Raw genomic sequence first — 13,444 nt, 5'->3', positions numbered from 1 at the left:
AGGAAATTTACAAAATATCTTCATGGAACATGATCTTTACTTAATATCCTAATGATTTTTGGCATAAAAGAAAAACCAATAATTTTGACCCATACAATGTATTGTTGGCTGTTGCTACAAATATATCTGTGCAACTTTTGACTGGTTTTGTGGTCCAAGGTCACATTCTGCTAATAAATATAAAGCTGAAAAAATTAAATTGCATGTATTTATTTTAGTATCCTGAAACATTTAAGTTGACATCTGTCAGTTAGTAAAGAAAGATAAGTTGTCTTGTCTGAATCAGGAGAGAAATATGCACAGAACAAGCACTGTTTATAAGTGATAGCAGTCCAAAATCCAGTGGATTTTGATGTGAGAAGACAACAGGGGATGGACATCTTCACTAGAGGAAGCATTAGATAAAGGACTTGGAAGCAACATTTGTAATATTTTAATGATGAATTTGTTTAGAACATACATGAATCCTTTTACTTCATTAGACATTAATGTATGGACTGGAGTCATGTGCATAACTTGTGGATTATTGTGATGTTTTTATCAGCTGTTTGGACTCTCATTCTGACGGCACCCATTCACTGCAGAGGATCCATTGGTGAACAAGTGATGTAATGCTAAATTTCTCCAAATCTCTTCTGATGAAGAAACAAACTCATCTAGCCTACATCTTGGATGGTTGACTAATTTTTTTATTTTTTTTTATTTTTTTTGTGAACTATTCCTTTAAACCATCTTGGGTAAAACTGGCATCTGAACAGCTGCATTTGTTAAAGAGGCTCCAGGTTGAAAAGCTCTTGTGTAACAGACTAATAAAATGTATGTGAAAATGGCTGTACATGGACTGTATCAGTGGTGCATCTGTAAAATGTCTGATCTAATTCTATAAAAGTTGCACAGCCTGATTTATAACAGTGTTTGTCAAGTCGGTCAATGCAAGCCGGATGGCTCCTCTGCTACAAAGACACATTATTTAGAATTTATAATGAAGCATCTGCGACTTTTGGCTGGGTTTCTAGGACTGGGATGCAGATGCTTGCGAGATGCCCTGCGCTGCGTCTCATTTGCTTTTCACACTGCATGAGAGCAGCTTCTACCCAATTCTAACTTCAACCATTACAAATGCTAATGTGGGCATTTCCTCTCTCACATGACTGCAGCTGTGTACTGGCTTTCATAACCACACGATTATTTCACAATGTTCATAATGAAGTGACAGCTGAATGAAAACAGACATGCTGTCATGGGATGCCAAACTCGTTGTCACTTAAGATGTTTTAATTACACCAAAATATATCTGTCATCATGATGTGTTTACCCGTGATTTTTCCACACGAGATGATCTTTGGTGGTAGCAGACCACGTATCCCTCCAGTGAGACCACCTGTTGTAAGCAGACTGCATGTATAAATGAGGGTCATTCAGAGATTTATGAATGTCTCCACTCATGACTTGGCTGGAATCAGATATTTTCCTGATATTTTGTACAGCAGTCATATTAGTAAAACATATTTTCTGTTCCCCTAAAATTGCATTGGTGAAATATAGATAAAGACTTGATTGAGCACTGAGTTGTGTTTTAGGGTATTTGATATAGTTTTGGTCACTTTGTTCATAGAATGGCAGTCAATAAATTCAATTATAAAACTTATAGTTCCCCGATATATTAAAGCATGCCAAACACCTGCTCACTAAATCGCTTCACAGCACCAACACTTGATTATTTTTGTAGAAAAAAAATACAAATGTACGACAAAAAATAAAATGCATATTATTTTAATTTTGCTGAATTAATGTTTTAAACAACAACCTTAATAAATTCTTAATATTTTTATTAAAAGGTAAACATTAATTAAAATGATTTTACCCAGATCTATGTTATCATTAACTAAAATTAAAACTGAAATCATTATAAACATTTTCATTGCTTAAATATTTAAAAAATATTATTATTAATATTAAATATTAATACTAAACACTCATAAAAAAATTTAAACATTACTTGATAAACATTAACTGAAATAAAATATAAAAAATATTTTAGTAAGCTTATTTTATTTAACATTTCTCATTTTCATTGAAGTACTAAAATAACTAAAACTTAAAAAAAAAATATAGACATATTTTTTAAAAACTATGAAATTGTCAGAAACAAACTTACTAAAACTTAAAAATTAAAATGAAATATATATATATACACATATGTGTGTGAGTGTGTGTATGTAATACTAAAATAACACTGATGCATATAACGAAATAAATAAATAAATAATATGGATATATTTAAGAACTGGAACGTCCTTTTTAAACAAACGCTCTTGCCTGTTAAACTGCAGATGAAGTGCACTTACAGCAAACTTGATACACTGAGAATGCTATCAAATAAAACATTACTGCACAACATGCTGTTTTTACAAAATATTGTCTGATATATGATCTGACAAATGGTTTTTAGAGATCTCACAGACTGTCAAGGTGGACCACAAGCTTATTTTATGTCCATACTGAGTTCATCCAGTGCTGTCTAAAATGAACTGAGTGATGGTGAAAACTTTGTATTAAATGAAAAATGGCCCAGGTGTCCCGCGGGAACCTTTAGGAATCTCACCGCTGTATCATTCATCACGTAAGGCTGGCTGGACCGCTGCTGTAAATAACATAAGGGTGATTCCTTGCGTTCTCAATCATGAAGACTTGTCTCTGTTGTATGTCACCCTGTAGAAGTCATCCAAGTAGTATTTGAAAAACACAGATGGAGAGAAGGGGAGAGAACTGTTTTAGGCATTAACCTTTTCTCCTTTAGGTTTCGCTCAGTATCATAAATTCTTCTGTAATAAAAGTGAATAAACACCATTAGTAAGCTGGACTGTTTCCTTTTCTCACGTAGGAACACAATGTCCTCCTCTCTGAAATGTTGTGACGCTATTGTCTTAATGCTGGCAAACACATCATTACTATGATAAATATGGAGAGAGATCATATCTGTTTCACATTTAAATTACATCCAAAACAACTGAATCCCTTTGGAGACTGCAAATGAATTAATTTTAGTTTAAAAGGAAGATTATATTTTACATGAGTTATGAGATTACCACTTCATTTTAGCTAGCCTACTTCTGAAACTGGTGCACAATATTCTTTTATTTTTATATTAAGTTAGTTAAAGTATAGCCTATTTTAATGTGAAATAGCGGTGAGCTGGCAATGGTGTTTATTTTTAAGTAAATTTGATGCTCACCAAATAAGTTAATTCACAATACTTAATCTTTAAGGTGATGAAAAATAAAAATACAATACAAATTTTCGCCATAATAGAAGAATAGATTTGGTGTAGCAGCGGAACTGATGAGTGAAGCCAAAGGTTCCTCCCGGACTGTGTTTTGTGGAGGACAGGAGGTCGAATAACAGGAAGAGGAGCAGCAGCTACTATGGCGGAGGTGCGTGAATAAAAACAAAATTTCATTACACTTTTCTTCATGTTCATTGACAAAGGTTGACGTCTGAAATAATGCGTTATAATAAAACTTTCGCCCTCCAACTATTTGATTGATACATACGTGTCCTTGTAATGCCGCTATTATTTGAAACGTTAGCGTTTCTCCAGTGGTCGTCAAATATAAATATCGACGTCTGTGATTAACTTGCGTAAGAATTAGATCCTCACTTTTACTGACAATACACTCATACAAATTTCAAACCAGGTTGATACGAGCTTTAAAACGAGCTTCATGTTGTCATTAGATTTCAGTCGTTTTATTTAAATGCAACTTACTGTATTTGTTGATGATGCTATAAGGGTTGTGTGTGTAGTTTCGGTGTATATAGGTATGATTTCCTGTGTTTTTAATAATCAACTTTGATAGTAATTAAAAAATGTTCTCGGTCATCAAATCATCATGATATTGGAATGATTTCTGAAGGATCATCGTGTGATACTGAAGATGAGTGCTGAAAAACCAGCTCTGCCTTCACAAGATTAAATTACATTTGAAAATATATTCAAATAAAGAAGCAGTTATTTTATATAGTAATAATATTTCATAATATTACAGTTTCTTAATATTAAAAAACATACATTTAATATTTATTTTGACATGGAAAACCTTAATTTAGTAACCCGTTATTGGCTCTTAAATTTTAATATTTCATAGATTTTCTTGTAGGTGAGCAATGTCAACTTGTATGTCTGCATCACAGGAAAAAACACTTTCAGAGTTTAGAGACACTGCAGGTGAACAGGGTAAAAAAATAACTAATAGTTATCGCCTTACCTAGTTGATTGAGTACATTGATAATTGCAAACATTTTTTGTATTGCAAGTTTTCTAAAATGTCAGGTTTAAATATGCAAATGAGGCATTTTCTAAGAAATATGCGCTAATTAAAATACATTTCTAGTAGTGGTCGACTGATATGGGTTTTTTGACAGCCGATGCCGATATCTTCGAAAGCAGGGTGGCCGATATAAAGCCGATATAATTGTATTTATATTTAAGAAATTAAATCATTTGAAAATGGATTAAAAATAATTGTGTAAAATAAACATACTTATACTTTAGAAGACAAAGCATTTTTCACAAATAAATAAATATTTAATAAAAATCTAATTATAAAGGAAGTAAACACTGAAACCAACAGGGCACTCCATATTCTGGGAAGTTTGTGTGCATTAGAAATCTTTTTTCTTTTCTTTTTTTCAAATAAAGCCAAGGTAACACTCATTTTACATACAGCATGCAATGAAAATGACAGAGAACACACGATCATGCAGGATACAAATGCACACTTCAACTAGATTCGACTAAGTCTGCAAGGTTTGTGAAATTAAATGTTCATTAGTCATTCAAAGATTTGTTTACATGATATAAATGCGTATTTGCTGAATGCTGATGGCAAATGAGAAAGTATAATGTTTGCCCTTCTATTACTAATAATATTAAAGCAATCGTTATAATACTTTTTGTATAAATTTTAATTACTTTGTTTAACAGTTAACAAAGTTAACAGTTAACAAACTTTGTTTATCTGATTATTAGATAGACTTCTATCCATATTAGACAGAACTGTGTTCAGGCGCTGGCGTTCACTCAGCGCCGTCAAAATAAATGTCCGCCGCACCGTGACGGTCAAAATAAAAGTCCCGCCTCGAACACATCGGCCAACCAGAAAAATTATCGGCCGATGCCGATATTTGAAAAATGCCAAATATCGGCCGATATATCGGTCAACCACTAATTTCTAGTACAAAAATCTGAACACTGGATGAGGTCAGTTTCAAAATTCTTGATTAATTTTTTTGGACATTAGTCTAATGTTTTTACTGAGGGAATTTTGGGTATTGTCGCTCCATAATTCATGTTTTGGGGAATAAAATGTTGTATATAATCAAGCAAATTATATGTGAAAAAATCCCTCTGTAAAAACCTTCAGGATATAGATGGGAATAAAAATGTAAAGTTTGGTGTGTGTAAGTGCTACTGAAGTGGAGATTTATGGCTCAGTGTAGGAGAAAACAACTCATTTTGAGAAAACGGCCTTTAAAAATATGTATTGTAAATGAAATCTATTGACACAGATAAAGTGTTATAAAAGAAACAATTAACGGTGTTTTTTGGATGTTTTCTATTCTTTCCACTAGTCTGAAAAAAACACTTTATGAAAAACCAAAAAGTCAAAAATCTCAAACTTCAAAACATCAGTGTTTTTGCCTGCAGTGTCTCCCCTTAAAGGACTTGAAGGTGGAGATCACTATTTTTGAGGATAGAAGATGTATTGTTTTTTAATAACCTGTAATCTGTGGTTTTCTCACCAGACGCACAGCTTGCAGGACCTGCGGCAAGCAGCCGTCGCCTCCAAGGTCTTCGTTCAGAGAGACTACACTTCTGGAACCATCTGCAAGTTCCAGACCAAGTTCCCAGCAGAGCTGGAGAGCAGGGTGTGTGGAGATCCATAGCAAACACAAAAGAACCATTTACCACTAATCTGTATTTACAGATGTCAAATATATCTAAAGCTTTGGCAAATGGATTCTGAATACTGATAATTGTTTTGTTGTTACAGATTGACAAGCAGCAGTTTGAGGAGACCATACAGACCCTGAATAATCTCTATGCAGATGCGGAAAAGTTGGGCGGCAGGTCATATCTGGAGGGCTGTCTGGCCTGTCTCACTGCGTACACAATCTTCCTCTGCATGGAGACTCACTATGAGAAAGTGAGTTGACAGAGCGATAGGCTCTAGATGTCATCAATATCATATTATGCGTATGGATTTCAGTATTGTTGAATTCATTCAGGTGCTGAAAAAGATTGCCAAGTACATCCAGGAGCAGAATGAGAAGATCTACGCTCCTCTTGGGCTTCTCCTGACTGACCCCATAGAGAGGGGCCTCAGGGTTGTATCCTTCCTACAGTTTTCTGACCTGACTGAATTGCTTGCTTTTTTTTAAAGAAATGTATACTTTTATTCAGCAAGGATGCATTAAATTGGTCAAAAGTGATAATAAGTAGGGGTGTAACGATCCATCGATATGAATCAATCCATCGATTAAATATCTTAAGGATACGATGCATCGATGCCACACGTAAAATATCGATATCTGTAATATAAATAGACACCTTATTTTCACCCTGTCCTGATACTTATTTTCCGCATATCCAAAGCGCACGGATACAGACAGCCGCATCGACAGCACGCTAATACCTAATTGAGCTCTCTTCTGTTTTTTTGTGCATGGATGAACAAATACAGACCAAATTACATCAACATGTGCGCCTTGGCGAATATCCTAGTAAACACAGTCGGTTAGGCCTATGTCTGAATGTAAACAGTTGAGAAAGAAAACACGTGTATCAGTATATTGGATCCGTGCTTTCGTTCTTAAAGGGGTCCTATTATGCTCTTTTACAATGTCTTGAATTTGTTTTGGGGGTGTACTAGAACATGCTCTCATGCTTGGTGGTTCGAAAAACACATTATTTTTTACATCATTTACATTATTACAATACCTTTCTCCTCAGTCTGGCACAAACGGCTCGATTAGTTAGATGGCTATATATATACATATACATATACATTTATGTATATGTATGTACGTTTTTATGACACTTTATTTCCTTAACTTGAGTTTTCAAAGGTGGAGATCACTATTTTCGAGGATAGAAGTATTGGTTCAAGATAAAACACACCAAAGGTAAGTCCTTTTGGACCTGAATATGATGATATCCCATATATTTAGTGCATTGGATCATCATCATCTTGAAATAATGCATTGTGTTATTTCTTTCCTGCAGGATCATGTTTGTAACGTGATGATTGGCCTGCTGGACTCAGAACCTGCTTCTCCATCTCATGATATCACAACCCTATTGCTTTAAATGTAGATAGCATACCTTTAAGTTCAGACCATTGATCCATTAATGTTTAGTTTTTTTTTTGACAGAGGATGAGAGTGGTTATATTATGTATCTTAGTGAAACTCTCCAAACCAGCTTTCCCTCATCTAACAGCTTTCCAATGTCTTAATCTGAGTTGTTTTAAATCTATGTTGTGCCATGTGATTTTATATTGCAGCTCCAGTGCGTTGTTTTCTCTTGTTTTCTGTATTTACTTGTCTTGAATGGGAAGTATAGATTAAGTGCACAATGTTCAGTCACAATACAGTTGCATCTTGATTATTCAAATCTTTTGTGACCGTGTTCTCATAGTAAAAATGTGTTTTTGAGAAATCTGCTCAAATAAATGCTTGTTAAAACAGTCATAACATTCATGAATAAGCTTCAGTTTTGTGTACGTGGAAATTTGAGACTGGTAGTTAGTTTGTTATATTTAAAGATTTTATGTCATCAGTTTAGTTACTTCAAGTCACTGTTCTATTCCATTCCCCTCTAGCAAAAACCGTTTGTGTTTTCTTCCATGCTGTTTTAACACTACATTTGACTATATTTACCATTGAACTACTGTACTTTTATTGGGGTCTGCAATATAATCCTTAAATGCCATAAATCCTTAAAAGGCATGGTTTGCATTTAATATTGCATCTCCAGCTTGTATTTCAGACTGCTGTCAGTTCAAACTGTTTCTTGCATAAATCTTTTTATCAGTGTTGTATAATGTCTTTTTTTGAAAATCTTTTGACACTTATTTAAATGATGTATCGTACAATAAATAGTGTTTTCTTGAACATTAATTCCGTTGTCTGCATTTTTTCTGCAAACAGTGCTGGGAGATTACTTACAAATTGTAGTCTTGCAAATACAATTTGAAGCAAATTACATGATGAAAAATGTAGTCAGTAATGTAATCTAGATAGGTAATGGATTCTGATGATTGGTTACTTTTGGATTACTTTTCTGTTTCGTTCACCTGCATGTCAGTGCGACCATTAACATCAAAGAAATGTAATTTTAAATATTTAGAGGACTTCAAATACTTTAGGACAAAGGTGTTTGACTAACTAAAAAAATGATAGTAATAATAAACGGGTCATTCCTGGGATTCGGTGTCTTGGACATCATAACACTTAAAATGAATCACATTTAAAAAAAAAATCAATTATTGTGTAATCATGGTAGGGAGCTGTAAAACGTGAAAAATAATTTTGGTATATAAATACATGGTGTATATAAATTTAAGCAATTATGAGCCAAATTAAATGAGAAGGAGGACCAAAAATGTCCACCCTGTTAGGGACAAATGAACAACAATTTGAAAGATTTATTTATGAATATGTAAAAGTTAATAGAGTTTAAATACACTACCTCTTCAACTTAAACATCAATTGCTGTGACTATCACTATGTACACTAAATGTGTCCAGCCTGTTAGGTTTTCTGCCTTAATAGGGTGGACATTTTGACTTAAAATTAGCCATTACACAGTACATTACAAATTAGTCTGAGCAAAAAATGCTAACACAGAAGGTCTGTAAAATAAAGAATAGAACGTTTTTTTTTTTAATGGTACTTTTACAAATGAGAATTTCTATTTACTTTTTTGTTCATATTTCCCTTAACGGGGTGGACATGTTGAAGTTGACCACATCAGACTGATGTTTACATGAAAACTGCGATGGCATGGTCAAAGTCTTCCAGGTTTTAAATATTTTTGTCGGATACACATTGGCAATGTTTAGTTAGTTTAGTTTAACTTATGTAATTATTTGTCTCATACATAGATTAACTGACTGAAAGGTGCTTTTATCCCCAAATTCAGAAGCATGGATAGCAAATTAATTTACATCACATCTACATGGCTATACATGGCTATACTCACTATATTCAATAGATGCACAGTAGAACGGGGGGGGAATTGCACCCCTGACCGCTAGAGGGAACTAAAAGCCTTCACATGTGTACCGAAAATCTTCAGGATGTCACTGGTGCCGATTCAATTTAGTGTTGTTACTGTGTTGCGGTTATCAAGAATTGTCTTTTTGACTGGGAGTTAATCGCGTTTAAAGGTCTCTTTCGAGTTTATTTGTCTAAACCAGTCGCGCCTTGAAACGCGTTTAATGTTATTGAGTGGGAGTGGCGAGCTAAGCTAGTAACTTAGCTAATGTTCAAGTGAGTTTAGATGTTTAATGTCATTCAAGTCCCCTGATAATACTTAGCTATTTGTATTTGACTCAAACTTGAGCAGGTGACAATAAAATAACGGCTTAATGGCTTTTAGGTTTTAATTTGACAGTTGTATGTGAATTAGTGATAAAATCTGTGCCTTTAGTTTGCCTCAGTGAATTCAAGCTCAGTGGTGTTTGGCATGTAAGTTACTGATCCGCTCTTTAATATTTCTTTTTTCTCAAGTGTGTAGAGACTAAAGCATCTCGTAAGTCTCTGTGGATAAAGATCGTCGTCCTCTGACACCCTGGCTCTTCCTCGTGTCAATCAATGGCTGTTACCTCCCCAAACAAGAGACTGAATTCATCCATACAGTCCTGGAGGAGCTGGATGTGTTTCAACCGAGAAATGAGCACAAAAGGTAATTTCATCACACCTCTGAAGAAGAGACACTAGCAGCTTTCATTAATAATGCTCACCAACATTATTAGAAATGTTTGATAATACTGTTGGTCTTGATAGAAATTTGAGCATGCAGTTCATAGTCATACAGGGACAGGAGGACTACATTGGCTGATAAACAGCCACCCGAACACCCTTGCAACTGCATAGCAGCATGCTAAAATCATTGAAAAACCTCTTAGGAACGGCAAATTAGCACACTCAAAACAATTGAAACCTCATAAATTGCATAGCAACACGACAGAAGAAGACTCAAAACTACATAGAAACAGATCAAAAAGCACTCCAAATACTCAAGCAGCTGCATGGCAGAAAACAAAAAACATTCAAAACCCCTTACCTTACAATACACTATTGCAACACATTAAAAACACTCCAACATCCTAACAACTGCAGTGACTAGACAACTACCCTAACACAGTGGCAATGAATTTTGTCGTGGTCAGAATTATTGGCACCCTTGGTAAATATGATCAAAGAAGACTGAAAATAAATCTGCATTGTTAATCATTTTGATCTTTTATTTAAAAAAAATCACGTGGCACCCTTGGTAAATATGACCAAATAAGGCTTTGAAAATAAATCTGCATTGTTAATCATTTTTATCTTTTATTTAAAAAAAATCACAAATATCTAACCTTTCATTGAACTAAAACAATTGAAAATGGGGGAAAGTCTCATTATGAAGTAAATGTTTTTCTGAAATACACGTTGGACACAATTATTGGCACCCCTAGAAATTCTTATGAGTAAAATATCTGTGAAGTATATTCCCATTCATATTTACAATTTTGAGCATACCAGGGTGATTATGAACATGAAATTATCCAGCCATGGCTTCCTGTTTCACAGGAATATAAATAGAAGGGAAAACAAAGGCCAAATTCCCTTAATCATCCATCACAATGAGAAAAACCAAATATATTTCTGATGTGCAGCAAAAGATAATCGAGCTTCACAAATTAGAAAGTGACTTTAAAGGGGTCATATGATGCTGCTAAAAAGAACATTATTTTGTGTATTTGGTGTAATGAAATGTGTTTATGCGGTTTAAAGTTAAAAACGATCAAAATGATTAACAATGCAGATTTATTTTCACAGCCTTCTTTGATCATATTTACCAAGGGTGCCAATAATTCTGACCACGACTGTATGTGTATTTTGGGCTTCCTGCCATATTGTCTTATTGAGATGTTCTGAACTGCAGCGTTCTACTCTTCCCTCCTGTCCTGAGCCGACTTCGCTTCCTGATTCACCAAACCAGTGCAAATCATCGCAACCTCAGCACCTTCTCTGTGGGCGAGGGCTGCGCTCGCAGAGTCGTAGTGTGCTATTCAGACCTCAGGTAAAGCTGCCAGAGCTCATGTCACATGACACACTCATGGAGTTTTAAGGTGCGTTCGACTTCATGCAGCACTGCGCAGACCGATCAGCGGCTGACTTGAAGCAGTGCATGCCGGTTAGAAATTTAGTCCGACTTGAACCGGCGCCGACGCCACGTCACTGTCACGTGTGGCATCAAAGTACCACGAGAGCGTTTCGAGAGCAGCCGGCTGGCGCAGCTTTTTCAGAGCGACTGCAGGAGTGCTGATGACGACACAGCTGTTTCAGATTGGCCAAATTCACCACATGACAACAATGACGTGTGTTTCTAACATCTTCAAATCCAATACTGCTCATAAATCTGTTTTTAGAAGAGTAAAAGCTTTTTTACTGTAGTCGCAATGTTATATTGAGTCACGTTTATCATGGAAGCATATATACCCCCACTTTATTAGTATTTAAATAGTATATATTTACGTTGAACTTTATTCTTGAACAGATGGCGCTGTATTAAGCAGTATATAAAAAGTGTTTCTGTTGCTCAAGAAAACGTTTCTGAAACGTCTGTGTATTTGACAAATATTGCATTTAATTCACTTCATCTGTGATAGAGTATGCAAACACCGCGCAAGAGTCACTAACGGGAGCAGAAATGTCCGGCTTGAAGGCTCCGTTTTCAACTCTGCCCCCGACTGCAAGCGGCTACTCTCGTTGACTGCCGTCTGTAGCCGTGCTTCAAGTCGAACGCACCTTTAGGGTCTCATCATTGTGGTGCCAGTGCTGAATGGTAACTGATTACATGGAATCTGGATTACGTAATCCGATTCCAAAAATCAAGAAATTGTGATTTAAATTTGAAAAATACTCGTAGTCAGACAACACTTACTTTTATATTGATTACATATTATTCACACAACAGCAATTTATTGATTCTCCCTAACTCTTTTTAATCTTTTAAAATGTCCTTTCTTAAATGTGACCCTGGACCACAAAACCAGTCTTAAGTCGCTGGGGGTATATTTGTAGCAATATCCAAAAAAACATTGTATGGGTCAAAATTATTGATTTTTCTTTTATGCCAAAAATCATTAGGACATTAAGTAAAGATCATATTCCATAAAGATATTTTGTAAATTTCCTACTGTAAATATATCAAAACTTAATTTTTGATTAGTAATGTGCATTGCTAAGAACTTAATCTGGACAACTTTAAAGATGATTTTCTCAATATTTAGATTTTTTTTGCACCTTCAGATTCCCAACATTCAAATATTTGTATCTCGGCCAAATAGTGCCCTATCATAACAAACCATACATCAATGGAAAGCTTATTTATTAATCTTTCAGATGATGCATAAATCTAAATTTAAAAAAATCGACCTTTATGACTGGTTTTGTGGTCCAGGGTCACATATAACAAATAAAACAACTAACCCAGCTAAAATGGAATATTCTCACAAATTTCACGTTTTTTTTTTTTTTTAAGTCATATTAATTTTAGGATTAAACGTTCTTAAAATAATGTTTATGGAACATTCTGATAACTTTATGAATATTATGCATTCTCATAATATTGAGAAAACATTCTGAGATCAACATTCTCAGAACGTCCCGATATTATTTGAAAAATTTACCCTTATGACTGGTTTTGTGGTCCAGGGTCACAAATAGTCTACCGCTTGTATACATTCAGAAAGTCTTCCAGTTTTGTCGACATTCAGACAAAGAGCAGCCACTAGTCAGATGGCTATTATTACACCGACATTTGAGAGTCCACACAGCATCTGACAACTGGATTTACAAAAATCATTTCAATTTTAAGAAGTGTTTTCTCAGCATTTCAACATTGCATCAATTACTGATGAGCACATTAATTTTTATTTGAATTATCACTCAGTGGGTTATTTAACCATGTATTACTATGTCTTTGTAAGGCTTTTGTCTTTCAAACACAAAAAAATGCACAAATTCACATTATTTATTACATGTAATGCTGGGATTCACAAACTTTGTCAGCTGAACCTCTTTCATCTGTATTTGTGACCCTGGAGCACAAAAGCAGTCTTAAGTCGCTGGGGTATATTTGTAGCAATAGCCAAAAATACAT

At 34.7% G+C, this 13,444-nt stretch overlaps 2 protein-coding genes across 6 annotated transcripts in view; both read left to right on the top strand.

Moving 5' to 3' along the window:
• The first annotated feature begins 3,347 nt into the window (after positions 1-3,347).
• On the top strand, positions 3,348-8,184 carry LOC107678053 (golgin subfamily A member 7-like). The gene is made up of 6 exons (XM_016473171.1): positions 3,348-3,434; positions 5,809-5,931; positions 6,057-6,209; positions 6,292-6,393; positions 7,132-7,188; positions 7,289-8,184. Exons 1-5 carry the CDS (start codon positions 3,426-3,428, stop codon positions 7,174-7,176), a joined length of 432 nt encoding a protein of 143 aa, XP_016328657.1. The 5' UTR covers positions 3,348-3,425; the 3' UTR covers positions 7,177-7,188; positions 7,289-8,184.
• A 1,154-nt stretch (positions 8,185-9,338) lies between these two features.
• LOC107678027 (R3H and coiled-coil domain-containing protein 1-like) overlaps positions 9,339-13,444 on the top strand; it is a 12,843-nt gene continuing 8,737 nt past the window's right edge. For 2 of the 5 annotated variants that reach the window (XR_001632906.1, XR_001632907.1), the window contains exons 1-3: positions 9,339-9,558; positions 9,799-9,973; positions 11,222-11,359. The gene's annotated coding sequence lies outside the window, so the exon portion shown is untranslated. The other 3 variants (XM_016473132.1, XM_016473131.1, XM_016473133.1) reach the window with 3 other exon arrangements.

This window comes from Sinocyclocheilus anshuiensis, unplaced genomic scaffold (genome assembly GCF_001515605.1).
Source record: "Sinocyclocheilus anshuiensis isolate Anshui unplaced genomic scaffold, SAMN03320099.WGS_v1.1 scaffold260, whole genome shotgun sequence".
Classification (NCBI taxonomy): Eukaryota; Metazoa; Chordata; class Actinopteri; order Cypriniformes; family Cyprinidae; genus Sinocyclocheilus; species Sinocyclocheilus anshuiensis.
This window is presented reverse-complemented; position numbering and strand designations above follow the sequence as displayed.

Excerpts from the sequence above, each read along its gene's own strand:
- LOC107678053 (XM_016473171.1), top strand. Across the intron at positions 5,932-6,056 it reads CAGCAGAGCTGGAGAGCAGG|ATTGACAAGCAGCAGTTTGA; the intron begins GTGTGTGGAGAT and ends TTGTTGTTACAG. Across the intron at positions 6,394-7,131 it reads TAGAGAGGGGCCTCAGGGTT|GTGGAGATCACTATTTTCGA; the intron begins GTATCCTTCCTA and ends GAGTTTTCAAAG.